Source organism: Physeter macrocephalus, chromosome 4 (genome assembly GCF_002837175.3).
Source record: "Physeter macrocephalus isolate SW-GA chromosome 4, ASM283717v5, whole genome shotgun sequence".
Lineage (NCBI taxonomy): Eukaryota > Metazoa > Chordata > Mammalia > Artiodactyla > Physeteridae > Physeter > Physeter macrocephalus.
In genome coordinates this window covers 33,168,030-33,189,241 of record NC_041217.1, presented here as the reverse complement: position 1 = coordinate 33,189,241, position 21,212 = coordinate 33,168,030, and the positions used below count along the sequence as shown (strand labels likewise).

General features: G+C 36.6%; 1 protein-coding gene across 7 annotated transcripts in view; it reads right to left on the bottom strand.

Annotated features, from left to right (window-relative positions):
- The window catches only part of NSL1 (NSL1 component of MIS12 kinetochore complex), a 58,759-nt gene extending 37,558 nt beyond the window's left edge, over positions 1-21,201 (bottom strand). For 2 of the 7 annotated variants that reach the window (XM_024133785.2, XM_055084089.1), the window contains exons 1-4: positions 20,889-21,191; positions 18,962-19,040; positions 13,406-13,536; positions 11,454-11,508 (exon numbers count right to left, since the gene is read on the bottom strand). In XM_024133785.2, the coding sequence (XP_023989553.1) occupies positions 11,454-11,508; positions 13,406-13,536; positions 18,962-19,040; positions 20,889-21,191 (568 nt within the window). Of the gene's footprint in view, positions 1-8,610; positions 8,746-9,075; positions 9,803-11,274; positions 11,298-11,453; positions 11,509-13,405; positions 13,537-18,961; positions 19,041-20,888 lie in introns of those variants that run through there. The other 5 variants (XM_007109759.4, XM_055084091.1, XR_002893365.3 and 2 more) reach the window with 4 other exon arrangements.
- Positions 21,202-21,212: the final 11 nt, after the last annotated feature.

The following is a 21,212-nucleotide window of genomic DNA, read 5'->3' as shown; positions in this document are numbered from 1 at the left end:
TTAGCCAGACCCATCAAGAAAAAAAGAGAGGACGCAAATCAGTAAAACTAGAAATGAAAAAGGAGAAATCACAACTGACACCGCAGAAATACAAAGGATTACAAGAGACTATTACAAACAACTATATGCTAATAAAATGGACAACCACGAAGAAATGGACAAATTCTTGGAAAGTTAAAATTTTCCAAGACTGAACCAGGAAGAACTAGAAAATATAAACAGACCTATCCCAAATAATGAAATTGAAACCATAATTAAAAATCTTCCAACAAACAAAAGCCCAGGACCAGATGGTTTCACAGGCAAATTCTATCAAACATTTAGAGAACTGCTAATGCCCATCCTTCTCAAACTCTTCCAAAAAACTGCAGAGGGAGAAATACTCCCAAATTCATTCTATGAAGCCACCATCACCCTGATACCAAAACCAGACAAAGATATCACAAAAAAAGAAAATTAGACCAATATCACTGATGAACACAGATGCAAAAATCCTCAACAAAATACTAGCAAACAGAATCCAACACATTTTAAGGATCATACACCACGATCAAGTGGGATTTATCCCAGGAATGCAAGGATTCTTCATTATACACAAATCGATCAATGTGATACACCATATTAACAAATTAAGGAATAAAAACCATGTGATCATCTCAACAGATGCAGAAAAAGCTTTTGACAAAATTCAACACCCATTTATGATAAATCCTCTCCAGAAAATGGGCATAGAGGGAACCTACCTCAACATATTAAAGGCCATATATGATAAACCCACAGCAAACATCATACTGAATGGTAAAAAACTGAAAGCATTTCCACTAAGATCAGGAACAAGACAAGGATGTCCACTCTCACCACTCTTACTCAACATAGTTTTGGAAGTCCTAGGCACAGCAATCAGACAAGATAGACTAACAATGAAAACTCAGAAAGAGAAATCAAGAAAACAATCCCATTTACCATCACAACAAAAAGAATAAAATACCTAGGAATAAACCTATCCAAGGAGGCAAAAGACTTGTACTTAGAAAACTATAAAACACTGATGAAAGAAATCAAAGATGACACAAACAGATGGAGAGATACACCATGTTCTTGGATTGGAAGAATCAATATTGTGAAAACGACTATATTACCCAAAGCAATCTACAGATTCATTGCAATTCCTATCAAACTACCAATGGCATTCTTCACAGAATTTGAACAAAAATTTTTACAATTTGTATGGAAACACAAAAGATCCCGAATAGTCAAAGCAATCTTGAGTGAAAAAAATAGAGCTGGAGGAATCAAGCTACCTGACTTCAAACTATACTACAAAGCTACAGTAATCAAGACAGTATGGTATTGGCACAAAAACAGAAATATAGATCAATAGTACAGGATAGAAAGCCCAGAGAGAAACCCACGCACCTATGGTCACCTTATTTTTGATAAAGGAGGCAAGAATATACAATGGAGAAAAGACAGCCTCTTCAATAAGTGGTGCTGGGAAAACTGGACAGCTACAGGTAAAAAAATGAAATTAGAACACTCCCTAACACCATACATAAAAATAAACTCCAAATGGATTAAAGAACTAAATTTAAGACTGGACACTATAAAACTCTTAGAGGAAAACATAGGAAAAACACTCTTTGACATAAACCAGAGCAAGATCTTTTTTCACCCACCTCCTAGAATAATGAAAATACAAACCAAAATAAACAAATGGGACCTAATTAAACTTAAAAGCCTTTGCACAGCAAAGAAAACCATAAACAAGACAAAAAGACAACCTTCAAAATGGGAGAAAATATTTGCAAATGAAACAATGGACTAAGGTTTTTTTCTCCAAAATATACAAACAGCTCATGGAGCTCAATATCAAAAAAATAAACCACCCAATTAAAAAATGGGTGGAAGACCTAAATAGATATTTCATCAAAGAAGACATACAGATGGCCAAGAAGCACATGAAAAGAGGCTCAACATCACTAATTATTCGAGAAATGCAAATCAAAACTACAATAAGGTACCACCTCACTCCGGTCAAAATGGCCATCATCAAAAAATCTACAATAAATGCTGGAGAGGGTGTGGAGAAAAGGCAACCCTTTTGCACTGTTGGTGGGAATGTAAATTGATACAGCCACTATGGAGAACAGTATGGAGGTTCCTTAAAAAACTAAAAACAGAACTACCATAAGACCTAGCAATCCCAAAACTGGGCATATACCCTGAGAAAACCATAATTCAAAAGGACACATAGGGCTTCCCTGGTGGTGCAGTGATTAAGAATCTACTTGCCAATGCAGGGGACACGGGTTTGAGCCCTGGTCCGAGATGCGGAACAACTAAGCCCGTGCACCACAAATACTGAGCCTGCACTCTAGAGTCCCTGATCCACAACTACTGAAGACTGTGTGCCTAGAGCCCATGCTTCACAGCAAGAGAGGCTACTGCAATGACAAGTCCACGCACCGCAACGAAGAGTAGCCCCTGCTCACTGCAACTAGAGGAAGCCTGCATGCAGCAACAAAGACCCAACTTAGCCAAAAAAAAAAATTTAAAAAAAAAGGACACATGTACCCCAATGTTCATTGCAGCACTATTTACAACAGACAGGACATGTAAACAACCTAAATGTCCAACAACAGATGAGTGGATAAGGAAGATGTGGTACATATGTACAATGGAATATTACTCAGCCATAAAAAGGAACAAAATTGGGTCATTTGCAGAGATGTGGATGGACCTACAATCTGTCATACAGAGTGAAATAAGCCAAAAAGAGAAAAACAAGTATCATGTATTAATGTATATATGTGGAATCTAGAAAAATTGTACAGATGAACCTATTTGTAGGGCAGGAATACAGACACAGACGCAGAGAACGGACATGTGGACACAGAGGGGGAAGGGGAGGGTGGGATGAATTGGGAGATTAGGTTTGACATAAATACACTACCATGTGTAAAATAGATAGTGGGAACCTGCTGTATAGCACCAGGAGCTCAGCTCTGTGCTCTGTGATGACCTAGATGGTGGGGGGAAGGGGGGTAGGGAGGTCCAAGAGGGTGGGGATATAGGTAGACATACAGCTGATTCACTTCACTGTACAGCAGAAACTAACATAACACTGTAAAGCAATTCTACTCCAATTAAAAAAAACAAAAAGACAGAAAATAACAAGAGCTGATGAGGATGTGGAGGAATTGGAACCCTCGAACACTGCTGGTGGAAATGTGAAATGGTGCAGCCACCTTGGAAAACAGTTCAACAGTTCCTCTAAACATACGAGTTCCCATATGATCCAGCAATCCCATTCCTAGCTATATATACTCAAGAGAACTGTAAACATATGTCTACACAATAACTTGTACACAAATGTTCATAGCAGAATTATTCATAACAACCAAAAGTAGAAACAACTCAAGAATAGCTATATACTGATAACTGGATAAATAAAATGTGATATGTCCATAAAATAGAATATTTGGAAAAAAAATGAAATGAAATACTGATACATGCTACAACATGGACCTTGAAAACATGCTAATTCAAAGAAGCCATTCTTAAAGGATGACATATTACATGATTTAATTTATAAGAAATGTCTAGAATAGCCAAATCTATAGAGATAGAAAGCAGATTAGTGGTTGCCTAGGGCCAGGGGAGAGGGATGAGAGATTAGGGGGAGAATGTGGGGTTTCTTTTTGAAGTGAGGAAAATGTTTAAAAATTAATTATGGTGATGGCTGCATAAAACTCTGTGAATATCGAGTTGCACACTTTAAATGGGTGAACGGGATAGTATATGAATTGTACCTCAATAAAGCCACTAGAAAAAAATGTGTCAAAGATAATGATGTAATATATTCCATATGGTAAATGAAAGTAAATAAAACAAAATTCAAGAGCATGAAATAAAAACTAAGAGTCTACCGCCCACAGACTTTTACTCAAAGTACCTAAGGAACCCATCAGAGCAGTAAACCTAGAAGGAAGCCATGACAATCAGAGAGTTTGGAACATTTTGCTATAAATTTAATTAATCACTGAGTGCAAAAAAGTAGCAACTATTGAAGTGTTTTTTAATAAGAACTAAAGTTCTAGACACAAACAAGAAGGAAAATTGTGGGAGGGGTGTGCTTATTCAGTGGGTAAAGTGTAATAAAGTCCTTTTCTCGCCCAGGAGGGGACTTGAAATACTGTATAACTCCCGACTGTGTTAGATAATTTTAGAATTATAGTATGGTAAAATTTTACAGGTAACACTAAAGGAAAAGGAGCATAGCATATAGCTTCCAAACCAGAAAAAAGGAGAATAAAGAAAAATCTATCAACATGATAGATGGCAAAAAAGAGGGAAAACAGTAAAACTCCTATATTTGGAAACAAAAAAATATTCAGAGCTGAATTATGAAAGTTCTACATGTCATGTCTCGAGGATATGGCTAAAGCAGGACTTAGAGATAAACCTGTATCCTTAAACATATTTATTAAAAAATAAGACTGAAGTAAACTTAAGTGTTTAACTCAAGAAGCTAAAAATAACAGAAAACTCAAGAAAGCAGGAAGACCACACTAAAGATAAGATCAGAACTCAAGGAACCAGAAAAGTAAAAAACAATAGAGAAACTCAGCAAAACTAAAAGCTGACTCTCTGCAAAGACCACTAAAAACAAAGAAGTCTAGAGCAAGATATCAAGAAAAAAGAGAATGCAAAAACAAACATTAAGAAATAAGCGTATGTGGAACAAATTTTTTTAATTACAAGCAACTACTACAAACAGTTGCATACCAACATATTGAACACATGGATGAAACAGACTATTTTCCAAACAAATATTACCAAATTTGATTCAAGAAAAAATTAAAAACCTGAAGAAATCAATAACCATTAAGTATACTCAATCAGTTAAGTCAAACTTACCCCCATACATATACCAGGCTCACACAGTTTTATACATGAACCTTATCAACTCTTCAAAGAACAAGAAACCTCTAACATTTAGAAACTGTTTTATGAGGGCAGCATAACCTTGATGACAAAACTGGAAAGGGACAGTATGGTTTGTTTGTTTGTTTTCATTAAAGTTCACCTGCTTTACTATTATTTTTTTCCTTATTAGAGTATAATTGCTCCACAATGTTCTGCCAGTTTCCACTGTACAATGAAGTGCATCAGCCATATGTATATCTATATCCCCCCTCTTGAACCTCCCACCCTCCGTCCCGCCCATCTAGGTCATCACAGAGCACCGAGCTGAGCTTCCTGTGCTTTATAACATGCTCATGCCAGCCATCTTTTTTACACATGGTAGTGTATACATGTTACTCCCAATCTCCCAACCCGCCCCACCCTCCCTGCCCTGCCCCACCATGTCCACACATCCGTTCTCTACGTCTGTGTCTCTATTCCTGCCCTGCAAATAGGTTCAGTATGTTTTAAAACACATGTTTATTTTTTGTGTGACTACAGATGCAAATACATTATAGATTAATATCCTAAATAAAATACAGGTATAGAGTATAAGTGAATTTAATTCAAGTGTATAAAAGAAAAAATATACTAATGAGTAAGTGGGGTTTTCTCTAAGAATGCAAAGATAACCATCAGAAAAATCTGTCACCGTTAACTCACCGTATTAACAGTTAGAGACAAAAAAGCATACGATCTAGGGGCACAAGGGAACTTCATGAGTGATGAAAAATTCTGTATCTGAATTGTGGTCACAGTTACATAGTTGTACACATTTGTCAAAACTCAAATTGTATGCATAAAATGGATGTATTTTATTATATGTAAATTATACCTCAATAAAGTTGGTCAAACAAGTATATGATCTCAGTTGATGCAAAAGAAGTGTTCACTAAAATTAAACATTTATTCATAATTTTAAAATATCATGGCCACTGGGCTTCCCTGGTGGCACAGTGGTTAAGAATCCGCCTACCAATGCAGGGGACATGGGTTCGAGTCCTGGTCCAGGAAGATCCCACATGCCGTGGAGCAACTAAGCCCATGCACCACAACTACTGAGCCTGCGCTCTAGAGCCCGTGAGCCACAACTACTGTGCCCACATGCTGCAATTACTGAAGCCCACTCACCTAGAGCTCATGCTCCGCAACAAGAAGCTACCGCAATGAGAAGCCCACGCACCGTAACCAAGAGTAGCCCCTGGTCGCCACAATTAGAGAAAGCCCGCGCAGCAACGAAGACCAAACGCAGCCAAAAATAAATAAATAAAATAAATTTTAAAAATATATATATATCATGGCCACTATCATTACCAGTATTCAACATTACACTGGAGGTTGGGGTTTTTTTTGGGGTTTTTTTTCCTTAAAAAATTTTTTGTTGAAGTATAGTTGATTTATAATGCTGTGTTAGTTTCTGGGGTACAGCAAGCTGATTCAGTTATACATATATATATTCTTTTTCATATTCTTTTCCATTATGGTTTATTATAGGACATTGAATATAGTTCCCTGTGCTACACATTAGGACCTTGTTGTTTATCTGTTTTATATGTAGTAATTTGTATCTGCTAATCCCAAACTCCTGATTTATCCCTCCCACACCCCCTAAATATTTATAATGGAGACTCTAATCAATGTAATAATAAGACAAAAATAGAACATGTATAAAGTTAGGAAAAAGATAAAACCTAGCATTACTTGCAAATGATATGATTATCTACATTTTAAAAAATCTAGTTGAAATTAGATAATCCATTAGAACTAATAAGAGTTCAGCAAATAAAAATCGACGGTATTCCTAAACACCAGGAATATTCAATTACAATGTGTAATCCCAAAATGTTACCATTTACAATAGCTACAAAAAGGTATCTAGGAACAAATAAAAGATGTGTAAAACCTATGTGGAGAAATTTATAAAATGCTATTTTTTTCTTAAAACCATCTTTATTACATGTCTTTAAACACTTCTCTACATGCATTACAGAATATCTTATCAGATCCAGTCCCTTAAATAACACTGTTTTCAACATAGCAAGCAGGCAGCACTCTTATAAACATCTTTATTACATGTGTTTATAAAACACTATTGGAGGACATTTTGAAAAACCCAAAATGAGATATAATATGTTCACAAATGGGAAGACATATATTGTAAACGTGGCACTTCTCTCCAAATTTATCTATAAATTAAATGCACTTCCAATCAAATCCCAGTAAGATTTTTCAAGCAATTTTACAAGTTGATCCTAACAATTCCTATGGAAGAGTAAAGGGCCAAAAACAGGCAACAAAATTTGGAAGAAATTGCAAGATATCAAGACTTCTTTTAAACTACAGAAACGTAAAAAGTGTGGTAATGGTGCTGAGACAGCCAAGTCAACCAATAACGTTAAAAAGAGAATCCAGGGGAATTCCCTGGTGGTCCAGTGGTTAAGACTCCACATTTTCACTGGCAAAGGCCAGGGTTCAATCCCTGGTCAGGGAACTAAGATCCCACAAGCCACGCGGCCAGAAAAAAAAAAAAGAAAAAGAGAGACAAGAGCCCAGAAACAGACCCCCAAATACATGGAAACTTAGTATATTAGAGACTGACATTACAAAGCAGTAGAAAAGAGATGGACTATTCAATAAATGATGCTAAGACAACTGGCTACCAGTACAGTAGAAATTAGATCCCTTCCTTATAAAATTTTTTTAAAAATTCAGTTGTATTCAAGACCTAAACATGATAATCAAAAGTCTATAAATAAAATAACAAAGGATCTTTATGTCATTTAGATAGATACTTGAAGACACTGAAAGAGCATGTATAATGGAAAAACTCTGGTAAATCCGACTACATTAAAACTTATGTAAACATATATAAAAGGCCATTATAAAGTTATGACAAGCCAAAAATTTAGAGCAAATATTTACAGTGCTTATAACACAAATATCTATAATGTGTGTGTGCATGTACGTTCATGTGCCTGTGTATATGACTCTTAGAAATGAATAAGGAAAATTCAAATAACCCAACCAAAAAACAGGCAAAGAATATAAATAGGCAATTCAAGGATGCTCAACCTCACTTTAAATACTACCGCATGTCCATCAAATTGGCGGAAAAAAAAAAAATACAGAAAGCCTGACGGTAATAATTGTGGGCAAAATGTAGAGAAGCAAGAACTTTCAAATATTGCTGGTGGGATGGTAAAGTGATACGACTCTTTTGGAGGGGTAGTAAAGCTCATATGTAATAAAGCTGAACAGAGACAAGTCCTGTGGACCTAGAAATTTTGCTTTCAGAAATCTACCCCACAAAATCTGTGACATATTTACACTTTACAAGGACACAGGTATAAAAATATTCATTGTAATATTGTTTATAACAGCCAAAAAAAAAAAAAGAAACTAAGTGTCCCTCAGTAGAGGAATGGATTTACAGAGGTGTATTCATACTCAGGAATATTATTTAAATGAATAGAGAGATATGTGTGTATAAAATATTGAGGGGGGAAAATAAGTTGCAGAATGATATGACTGGTATGATACAATTTATGTAAAATTTTAAAACAAATGCCATACATTGTTTATGGATACATTGATAAAGTATCAATAAAAGCATAAAAACATGGATAGGAAGGATCCACTAACCTTGAGGATGGTGGTTACTTCTGAAGTAAGAGGGAGTGGAATGGGATGGTGAAGGGTACAAAGAAAGTTTCAACTGTATCCATATCTTTTAATTCCTAAGAAGGTCTGACCCAAGTTTGGCAAATTTGAATAGCCCTTAAAAATAAGTGGTAAATACAAAGATGTTCATTATGTCATTCTCCATGTTTTCCATATGTTTGAAATATTTCAAAGAATTTTTTTAAAAATCAGCTCTGCTTGAGGTGTATGCAATGGATTGGAAGAGAATAAGAGTGAAACAGAAGACCTTCAGGAAAGCATGTCTACAAATCCTGGCTAGAGTGATGGTGACCTAGATTAGAGGTGATAATAGAGAGGTGAAGAGAAGTGGATGAATGTGAGATTATATTTCAAAGGAATAATTTGTAGGACTTATTGATGGATTGTAGATGAGTTCAGGACAGGAAAGAATCAAAGTTGACTTCTCACTAAAGCAGTACGTAGGTGAAGGTGCTGTTTACTCGGATGGGGAAAACCGGGAAAGGAATCAGTTGGAGAGCATGAAAGAATCCTGTTTTATGTTTATCTCTTATTTCTACTCAGACATAAGCTCTTTATGGGGAGAATCTTTTTTATCTCCATATCCCCCAGAGTTCCTAACATAACTATGCCAAATAATTGTTATATACATTGCTTAAATAACATGTTTTGAAAACCAGACAACCTACTTTAAAAGTACCAGCTTTCAAATAAGCCTGATATCACTTAATATTTTCTAATAACAAACAAAATTCCAAGAAGTTCCCTAAAAAGTTTTCCCATGTAACTTATTCAGATTTTTAACTTTTACACAAATTTATGCTTTCCACTTTTCTCCTAAGCCATTTTAATTAATTTCATATGATTTTATCAATTGAATGTATTATAGGCTATGTAGTATTATAAGGTGTACCACTGTAAAAGAGATAGGATTTATTTATTTTATTTTTTAATAAATTCATTTATTTATTTTTGGCTGCGTTGGGTCTTCGTTGTTGTGTGTGGGCTCCTCATTGTGGTGGCTTCTCTTGTTGCGGAGCACGGGCTTCAGTAGTTGTGGCACATGGGCTCAGCAGTTGTGGCACACGGGCTTAGTTGCTCCATGGCATGTGGGATCTTCCCAGACCAGGGCTCAAACCCATGTCCCCTGCATTGGCAGGCGGATTCTTAACCACTGCACCACCAGGGAAGCCCAGGGATAGGATTTATAATAGGGTTATTATTACATAGCATCTCCTTATAAACTACTACTTATGTATTTTAGCTACAGTTTATAGACCCCCTTATCTCATGTGATTCATAACAACCTCAATGAGTAGGCAGGACATTTCTGTAACATTTATTGACAGAGCTGGAATGCACACCTAAAGCATCAGGCTATGTAGACTTCATCATAAAGAAACTGAGGCTTGAAGTCAAGTGACTTGCCCAAGGACATCCAGTTAATAAAACTATAAGTTAATTTTGCTGTGCTTAAAGAGCTGTTGCTATTCTAAGCTTATAAACATTATGAAAATGTATAATGACAAAAATCTCAAAATTTATCCAAAAGATAGATTCTAATTATTTACTTAACTATGAAGTCAGAATCACATGACAAAGAAGATTTTTCCACTAATACTACTTAACTGGAATGGTAGGAAGAAAATCATGTAGACTGTCAAAGGATCATTTAAATAAACCTGTTTTCCCTCCTAAGATAAAAAGGTTACCAAGTTTCTTTGGAGAATTAACTATAGTTAAAAAGTAATACTTGAGTATATTGTGACAACACATTTTTCAATTATTATTTTTTTGTTGTTCAAAACCAAAACAAGTATATGTCAACCACTGCATTTTGGCAACTAACCCTTTTTAGTGAACCATGACAATTAAGTGTTAGGTCCTTAACACTTGACAATTAAGTGTTAGGTCAATTTTTATTATCAAATACAGTGAGTGCTGTGATTTTAACCAATTTCAGAGTCTCTTTACTTCCCCCTCTCAGTTTATCCCATTGGCTTGGGACACTTAAGAAGGGCAAGGGGACATGTTAGAAAGTAAATCAGAATTCAACAAGGGTGAGGTACTCAAAGCCATATGTACAGAAATCCCATACAAATAAATGAAGGTCTTAACTGTTTTACTGATACTTCAGAAATGGTACTCTTGAGCACCAAAGGCAAATTTCAAAAGGTCTCAAGAAAACTGCTAGAAATTTTTAAATGTGAGAATAGAGTCATTAAAAAATACATATGATCCACATTTTTAGCAAAGTCAGTTCTATTGCTGGATTTACAAAATTGGTATAAATTTTATTTCTTTGTGATTTAGAGGATGCACCTAAGTGGAAACAGAATTGAGTTCAAAGGCATAACAAGTGTATGTATCTCTTCTTAAGTTCAACATTATATTTTTGTTGGATTTTATTCTATAAATGATGAGAAACCAGTGATGGTTATCACACTGAGGAGAGACACCATGAGTGCTTTAATAGTATAACTTTGGCTGTAATGCAAAGAATGGATGGTTTAATAGCATTAGAGATGGGAGGGTTTTATAACAGAAGTTAGAGATTAACAAGGTGTTATAATAGTCTAGGTCAGGAGAGTGCTTAATAAAAGTCCAGATTCCTGGGTCCTAGCCCTGGAGATTCTGAGTTGGAAGGTTTACAGCAAGTTCTTATAATCCTAAGTGAAAAAAAGAGTTAAACACTGATGACTGGTAGTGAGTTAGAGCATCAGAGGGAAGATACCCTTGATGCTGAAACCTTTAAAAGAGTATCAGGAACTCCTGAAAATTACAAGCTCATGCTTAACTTTTACCATAAATAAACACTGACTCACCTGGATCAGGGTCATATTTTAGGTCCAATGAATGTACAACAGGGTGGTACTGCTTCTAAACATAAAATAAATTAAAACAGATTTAACAACTTAGTGCCTCATACAAACATTTTCTTCAGTTTATATAAGCAAATATATTAGTAGTCAGTAGTACCATTCTTTTGCCAAAAAAACAAAACAAACAAAAAACCCCAAAATTAGATCCTGAAAATCTGTAGGGAAGGGAGGAGAAAAGAAGAAAAGATCAAACTAAGTCTGAATTATACCTTTTATAGTATTGCCACCTACTGCATACACTAAGATATAGCACCATAAAAAAGCATAAGAGGGAATTCCCTGGTGGTCCAGTGGTTAAGACTCCACGCTTTTGTTGCTGAGGGTCAGGGTTCAATCCCTGGTCAAGGAACTAAGGTGCAGCAAAAAAAAAAAAAAAAAAAAAAAAAAAAACAGGAAAAAACAAAAAGCATAAGAAAAGCAATCAAGCAAATTAGAGGCATAGAGATGGAATCTTGTGTTTATAAAGTACAAGGTAGTTTTCAAATTATGAATGGACTGTTTTTCAAAAGTTCATTTCAAGACAAGTGTTTAGAACTCAGAACTCATATTCCCACAGAAACTCTGTTTTAAAAAGTGGCCAGGCCACTACATCAGCACACTAATGCCTACCTACATATCCTGTGATACACTGGGACTGCAATAGCAGAACTATAAGAACGGGATCCAAAATTCAGGCAAAAAGAAAGAGAAGAATGTCTCTCCTTTCTCATGCCCAAAGTAGCAGGAGCCAAAACGGTTTTGGTGTTGTTGTTTCTTTGTTTTTTAAAAAAGCTGTATTTAGGGGCTTCCCTGGTGGCACAGTGGTTGCGCGTCCGCCTGCCGATGCAGGGGAACCGGGTTCGCGCCCCGGTCTGGGAGGATCCCACATGCCGCGGAGCGGCTGGGCCCGTGAGCCATGGCCGCTGAGCCTGCGCGTCCGGAGCCTGTGCTCCGCAACGGGAGAGGCCATGACAGAGGCAAAAAAAAAAAAAAAAAAAAAAAAAAGCTGTATTTAGTATCCTCACCCCATCCATTCTGCATCAATTTTAAACTTCCACAGCAGTACCCCACCTAGGCCGGCCAACTTCCTTTCTTTTATGTAATACTGATTACTAGGTTTTGGTGGGGGAGGAAGGGTAGTAATAGAGAGGGAGATGCTGGAAAATAAATACATTTTTAATGTTTTTCCCGAGGAAACTTTAAAAGTGGATGAGGCAAAGGGAGGACTGACTTCTATGGAAGAAAAAAATGAAAAATTTTGCTTATAATTATTTTTTCCTCACAGAATGATAACTAAAATGTTCTAGAGAAAGTACCTGTCTTCACTCTCTAAAACAATTCCTGAAAGGAAAGCAACTAGAAAATTTATATGTGAAAGTATGCTAATTTCAAAAACTAATGACAAAAAGTAAAGCACAATCGAAAGCAACATGTATGTCTCACTCCAGAGACAATGTCATTCCCAGCAAACCTACTTCCACCTCATCATGATTTTTGGAGCAAAACAAATTATACACAATTCATAAAGCAAATTTTGGTGTTATAAAACAGGTAGTCAATCTTCATCATCGATTTAACTAAAGGGTCTTCCAAAATACATAAACATATACAAATAATGTGCCAAACACAAATGACGGATAGAAGGAAAAGGCTTAAAAAATACATTTTTTTTTCCCTCCTGGTCTCAGAATTAAGTCACTGTCAGTCTTCCATCTTCAAATTCTATTTTATTTTATCATCAGCTGTATTCAAAACCTAGTGTGACTTAGAAGGAGACAAACAGTAGTAACTGAGGCAGGAAAGACCAAGAAAACAAAATGTCATTTACCTCCACTTGGATCTCATACTTTAATTTTTTTACTGTAGTAAAATAGACATTACATAAAATTTACTATTTTAAAGGTAAATCATCTTACCAGAATTTCTTGTTTTGCTTTTATGATTTTGATGACACATTCAAGGATCTTTCTGGGATACTGCTTACGTTTTGTGGCTATATCGACTATGATTTCATCAAACTGGTCTTCAAGGACTTTGATATCAGAATCTATTTCGAGGGAAAAATAATATCAAAAAATTACTTAAAACACATTTTTTAATATTCTATATGAAAATCTAACATAATAAACCAAATTTAGAACACACAAAATTTAAGGAAAACAAATATGGCAAGTTAATGGATGCCCCACTTTGGTAATTGATTCATTTATTCATTGAACAGTCGATTACTTACTGGGCCCCTATGGGAAGCCAAGCCTAAATCAGAGAAATACAAAGATGAACATAACATAATCCCTGTTCTCTAAGAGCTCACGGTTCACTGGAAGAAACAGACATACAACTGCAAAACAACCAAATAAATACAGTAGAGGTATGAACAAAATGCTATCAGGACAAAGAACAGTGGAACACTAACTCTGCCTTGGGAATTTAAGACTTTAAAGAGAAAATAACATTTGATTTGGAACTTGAAATATAAGTGTAAATCCACTGCATAAAAAAAGGTAGGGAAAAAAATAATAGGGAGATGCATTTGAGGCAGAGAAAACAGTATCTGCAAGATCAAAGAGTCTTTAGGAAACAGAAAAAGATCTAAATGGCTGCAGGTTAAAGTATAAGGAAAAAAGGATGATAATATATAGAAGAGCCACACTGTAAAGAACATTTAACATCAGGGATGCTAACAAGTTTTGACTTTATCATATGGTCAACCAAAGCTGTGACAATAGCAGTGAGTAGAGTAGCTAGATCTGAAACAGGCACAACTGGATAAATGGTAGGAAAACGTAAAAGAAATGGTGACTTTAGAGTTTCTTTGATTTGGCTAAAGCTATCTTATCAGTTCCTTTCCTATGTTTTAAAGTACAGTTGACCCTTGCACAACGTGGAGGTTAGGGGCACCAACCATCCCTGCCGTCAAAAATCCAAGCATAACTTTATAGTTTGCCCTCTGTGGAAACTTTAGAGTTTCTACATCTATGGATTCAACCAACTACAAATGGTGTCATACTGTATTTGGTGAAAAGAATCCCTGTATAAGTGGACTCTTGCAGTTCAAACCTGAATTGTTCAAGAGTCAAATGTACTGATTCTCAAACTCTAAAAGAATGAATAATCACCTGGGGAACTTGTCAGAGTGCAGAAATTTTTTTTTACTTTTTAAAAAACAGCTTTATTGAGGTATAACTGTCATACAGTGAGCTGCACATATTTAAAGTATACGATTTGATGTTTTGACATATGTGTATACCCTTGAAACCACCACTACAGTCAAGATAATGAACACAACCATCACCCCTAAAAGTTTCCTCATGCTCCCTTGTAATCTCTCCCTCCTGCTCCTCCCAAACTGCTCTCTATCCCCAGGCAATCACCGATCAAATTTTTGTCACTATATTCCAGTTTTCATTTCCTAGAATTTTATATAAATGAAATCATTCAGTACATACTCTTTGGTAAGGAGAAGTGCAGAAATTTTGATTCCTAGTAGAGTTCTCTGGAATGGGGCCCAGAAATTAAGCACCCCAGATGAAATGAATACAGGGGATACATCAACTTTATTTTGAAAATCACTTTAAAAAGTAGCAAATACTAAGTAGCTAAAAATACTAAAGAGCTAGGTCCTCAGCTTAACTGGTCTTATGTCATTTGTGTTCTGCTATGTCAAAGTCTATGATAGAAATAGATCTATTTATTTTATTGAGTAGAGCTTCATTAGGGACAAGTCTGAAACATGTTACATATTTTGAGAACATTTTGAGACACTGCTTACATACATCAGCATAAACATATATATCATAAAGTTTAATGAGGTATATATCATGTATGGTCTTGCATTCGTGAAAAAAATATTCACTAAGTCCAATTAAATTACTTCTTCTGAGAGTATTATAAAATATAGTCATTTCTTACTTTGAATACTCATTTAAATGAGCAGTCTTCCCTATATTTTAATTTATTATTTAAAAAGTTCAATCACTAGCCTGAAAGGAATATTGTAACTATTTCACAATCAGTTTAAAAAAACAAGTCTCCCAGCTAAATCTTCCATATAGAGAAGAAAACGGTTTCTTGGCGCCACCTAATGATAAAGCTACAAAACTGAAATGTGTAAATTTGAGCAGGGAAGAATTTGTCATTAATCTAACAAATATGTACTGTGTGCCAAGCCAAGTACTGAAAACATAGTGATGAGAAAAAAATATATAATCCCTGCTCTCAAGGAACTTATCTTTTAATTCTTAAATGTGTCAGGTCCAGCCTTCTGAATTCAAGTCCTTTCAGGGTAGAGGGGCAGGGAGGAAGTTGGTTTCATTTGCACATTCATTCATTCTTTTATTCATTCACTCATTTGCATAATGATCTCAATCAACAAAACAGACAAAAACCTCTGCCCTTGTGAAGCTTACTTACTGATTCTATGTATCAGATCAGACACAGATCCTATTAATTCTACCTGCTAACATCTCTTGAACCCGTCCTCTTCTCTCCTTTCTTAGGGTAAGTCTTCACCACCTTTTGGTGTATTACTGCAGTAACGTCCTAAGGTCTTAGAGGTTCTCCCTGGAATTTCTCCCTTCTCCAATCTGTCCCCCACACAGCCAGCAGTTAGCTTTCTAAAACACAAGCCTTTTCTTGTTATAGTAGTGCACCCTTATCTGTGGTTTCACTTTCCGCAGTTTCAGTTACCCGTGGTCAACCATGGTCTGAAAATATTACATGGAAAATTTATAAGTTTTAAATTGTGCGCCATTCTGAGTGGCATGATGAAATCTCGCAACATCCTGCTCTGTCCCACTCAGGACATGAATCATCCCTTTGTCCAGTGTATCCTGCCCATTAGTCACTTGGTAGCCATTGCTGCAATATCATGGTGCTTGTTTTCAAGTAACCCTTATTTTATTGATACTTAATAATGGGCCCAAAGCACAAGAGTAGTGATGCTGGCAATTCAAATATGGCAAAGAGAAGCTGTAAAGTGCTTCCATTAAATGAAAAGGTGAAAGTTCACAACTTAATAAAGGAAAAAAATTGCATGCTGAAGTTGCTAAGATTGACAGTAAGAATAAATTTTCTATCCATGAAATTGTGAAGAAGGAAAAAGAAATCTGTGCTAGCTTTGTTGTCGTACCTCAAACTGCAAAAGTTACACCCACATTGCATGATAAGTCCTTAGTTAAGATGGAAAAGGCATTAAATTTGTACAATAAGATATTCTGAGAGTGAGGGAGAGAGATCACATTTACATAACTTTCATTACAGTGTATTATTATAATTGTTCTATTTTATTATTAGTTATAGCTGTTAATCTCTTGCTGCATCTGATTTCTAAATTAAACTTTATCATAGATATATATAGGATGGATAAACAACAAGGTCGTACTGTATAGCACTGGGAACTATATTCAATATTCTGTAACAAACCATAATGGAAAAGAATATACATATATGTATAACTGAGTCATTTTACTGTACAGAAAAAATTAACACAATATTGTAAATCAACTATACTTCAATAAAATTTTTTTAAAAATAGTAGATATAGGGTTTGGTAGTATCTGAGATTTCAGGCATCCACTGGGCATCCTGGAACACATCCCCCTCAGATAAGAAGGGACTACTGTAATTTTACTTTAAAAACCTTCACCAGCTTCCTATTACCTACAGGATAAAGTGCAGATTCCTCAGCATATCCTACAGGGCTTTTTGTGATCTGGTCCCAACTTATCTTTCTGGCCACATCTGTCATTAGTATTCCCAATTCACTGCTGACATTTTGCAAACATATCACTCCTTTGTGCCTTTGCATATGCTTTTCTCTTTGCTTCAAATGTCCTTCCTACCTCCTTTCTGTCTAGCACATGCTTACTTATTAAATGCATTTCCTTTAACAACAACCTACTCTATTATGTCTTCTCCCACTTCCTGAAGAGTAATAGTGATTCTTTGTCCATTTCCTTTCCTTAATGATGAGTTCCTAAATGGTAAGAACCGTATCTTTTCATCTATTTCCTGGAATTTGGCATAGTGTCTGGCATTTATCAAGTGCCCATGAAAGAAGGTAAAAATGTAGTATTCTCAACTATTTCCCCTCAGAGTTATAAGGGGGAAAAGGGATAGAGAATATCCATACTTCAGAGCCATCCACCCAGGCTGCCAACCTGTCAGAAAATACATGGTAATCTATAAACTGATGAATCATATTGCTGAAGACAGTCTGGACCAAACAATAAAGCAATTCCAAAGTGACTTCAAAGAACAAGAGTCAGATGAACACACAGTAGAAGCTGTGTAGTTTGAAAATACTCCTAGGTGATTCTGATACACTGCCCCTCCCCCACTCATTGGCAATCACTCTGATAATATTTGGAAAATCTGATGTTATTTTTTCCATTTTAATATATAAACCAGAAAGTGACCTTTGGTGACTTTGAAGCGATAATTATAATAATGCCAAGGATTAAACAGTGAAGTCTTCTGGGCAAAGAATTATCTTAATGTTGAGGAGAAAAATTATAGCCACAGAGAATTACTTGATGGGCTTGGAATAAGCTCAAGGGTATGAGTGGTTAATCTGAACAGCTAGCAGTGATATCAATCTATGCTGGTCAAATCTCCGTACTACCACCATGGGGACCAACAAGACACTCCAGTTCTCTTATCGGGGCAGCCCTTCTCCTAGACATTGCTGGAGAGTTCTGCCTCTCTTCCCACACTGATCATTCTTTTTCTACTACATTTTTTCCTTCCTACACTGACCATTTTCTATTAAAACTTTTATTTCTTTAGATATGTCAACATCATTAGTTAGGGTACAATCTAGTCTGCTCTACACCAGGAAAATATTCTGTTTTATCAAGGAGGTTTCTACAAATACTGACCTCATCCTTTACATGGTACTTTTATAGTTTAACTTCACATTTCTAAGAATACTTCACTATCTACTCAAAGGATCACTTGTAAAAATACAACTTGATTTATAAAGTATTAAGCATAGGGATTCTCTGGACCTGTTTCTTCATCTGGGGATAGTTCTACAGTATTTTCTAATAAGCTACTGACAAGGGTACTTTTGAAGTTTAAGCAGATGAAAGTCTTGTTGGGAACGCCAGATAGTATATATCAATATAAAGAATCACAGTAACCACTACGTTGTGTGCCTCAGCTTATGACCTCAATAGTCTTCTAGATTAGTTTTCTCTTTTTCCCAGCAAAGGAACTCTACCACTAAAGGAATTTTAAAAGAAGTGACACTGAAAATGGGGATTAAGAATTAGCACTCAAAATAAAACTAGAGGGAATTCCCTGGCGGTCCAGTGGTTAGGACTCCGCACAGGTTCGATCCCTGGTTGGGGAACTAAGACCCTGCAAGCCTTGCAGCACGACCAAAAATAAAATAAAATAAATAAATAAAACTAGCCACAAAAATAACTCAGAAATGAATGACAGAGGGACAAAGCGAAATCACATACCCATAAAGTAATTGTCTGAAGCTTCCTGCCATGCTTGCCCATTAATGCTGACATTCTCTTGCACAGCTGATTCAAAAGTCTGCAATAAAGTCACAATAGTCAAGTCACTGAAAATAACTTTAAATACTGAATTCAAACATTTTGGCAAAATAACAATCTCAGATTTGTGATAGAGAATATTAAAAAAAGTAGCAGGGGCTTCCCTGGTGGCGCAGTGGTTAAGAATCCGCCTGCCAATGCAGGGGACACGGGTTCGAGCCCTGGTCCAGGAAGATCCCACATGCCTCGGAGCAACTAAGCCCCTGCGCCACAACTACTGAGCCTGCACTCTAGAGTCCATGCGCCGCAACTACTGAAGCCCGCTCACCTAGAGCCCGTGCTCTGCAACGTGAAGCCACCGCAATGAAAAGCCTGTACACTGCAATAAAGAGCAGCCCTCGCTCGCCACAACTAGAGAAAGCCAGCGCGCAGCAACAAAGACCCAACGCAGCCAAAAATAAATAAATAAAATTTTTTTAAAAAGAATGCATATATAACTGAATCACTGCTGTACAGTAGAAATTAACACATTGTAAATCAACTATACTTCAATAAAATAAATTTAAAAATAACTCACAAAAAAGAATGCGATAATACTATATTATGTGGTTTTAGATTAAGAGATGTCAACATAATTAAAGCCTCTGCCTTTTATCTGTTCTCTTAATTAAAGTAAAACACAAGTTAATTCCCTTGGTAGTTTAAGTCTTCACACCTTTTATCTTCTAATCCACTTTCTCATCCATTAAATAAGGTATAATAGGGTAAGCCAAGTTCCTCTTTTTTGTAAGGTAATTAAATGTTCTAAGCACCTCAGCACTTCCTAGAAAGGGATAAATTCTAAGATCAGTACACAACAAAACAGTCTTCTCCCAAGAAACTACTAAAAATGTCCTCAGGTATGTCTCTATTTTTCCCTTGCTTGCAAGGAGGGAATGATGTAAGAGCCAGTGTACACAACACTGGAACAAAGAATCACAACCCAGGGAGTGTTCCTTCATTCTTCATCCATTTAACCTTTATTTTGGTTGCACTGTGGTGCATTATAAAATGTACCAAAATTATAAGCATTTTAATTTTTTTCCTGAATATAAACAGATTGTGTGCTTCCTTTTGACAGGCACAAAGCCCTCAATTTGCTGTGTCTTTCCCCAAAAAACTATCTGCTTCAGGGCTCTGCAAAATATTTAAGAAAGGAAGGGGAAATGTATAAGGGCCAGTGTGTGATCTTACTGAAGTTTATAAGCAAGACAGCTTCCTTATCTACTTTAGACTTGTAGGGAAAAAGTTCTCGCTCTCTTTACAAGATGTTCTAAAACAAACAAAAGGAAAGACCAAAAGCTAGCCTGGTGACTGACTGACTTCCAGGATTACCCTCTCCAGGAGAATTTCTCAGAGTGTCTGCACCGTCCAATAGGGGAGCAACTAGCCACTTTATGGGTGCTGAGGCCTTAAAATGTGGCTAGCAGGAAAGGAGATGAGCTGTAAGTTTAAGACAGATTTGAAAAACTTAGTATGAACAAAAGAATGTAAACTATCTCGTTCATTTAACTATCTCGTTCATTTTTTAATTATTACAAGTTCAAACGATATCTTGGACATGGTTAAATAAATGTTATTAAAATTAATTTCACCTATTTTTTCTTACTTTTAATTTGAAGTTACATACATGGCTCGCCTTGTATTTTTCTGTCGGACAGCACTGGTCTAAGTAATTAACAATACCCAGCTGCCTCTAGCATCTACTTCATTCCCTCCCGTGTCCCGGGCTGCTTCTAACCAAGCGTGGGGCACCATTAACTCTGCCGAAGCCTGGCGTACGCTCTTTCTGACCACTGAGACCTGGGGTGTGGAGAGAGGGGGTGATAAGACAAGGCTGGGCCCGTACCCACTGCGCATCTCGCAGCACGGGCTCCCGAATCTCCTCTGGCAGCGTGTCCCCCAGCTTTTGCACGAAGCTGCCGCACAGTTCTAGCATTTCCGTCACGGCCCGCTTCGAGGTGCAGCGCACCCGGAAGTCTTTTCGGGAGGTGGCAAGAACCGAGGCCCCATCGTCTGTCCCGGCCACTCTCCCCACGTCCCGCGGAGCAGAAAGGGCCACCGACTCAAGAGCCCCCTCCATTTTTCCAACTTGAATTGTGGGCGGGAACTCTAGAAGCGGAAGAGCGGGTTCCCCGGAAGGAAGGAGCATACGTCCGGCCGGAAACTCGGC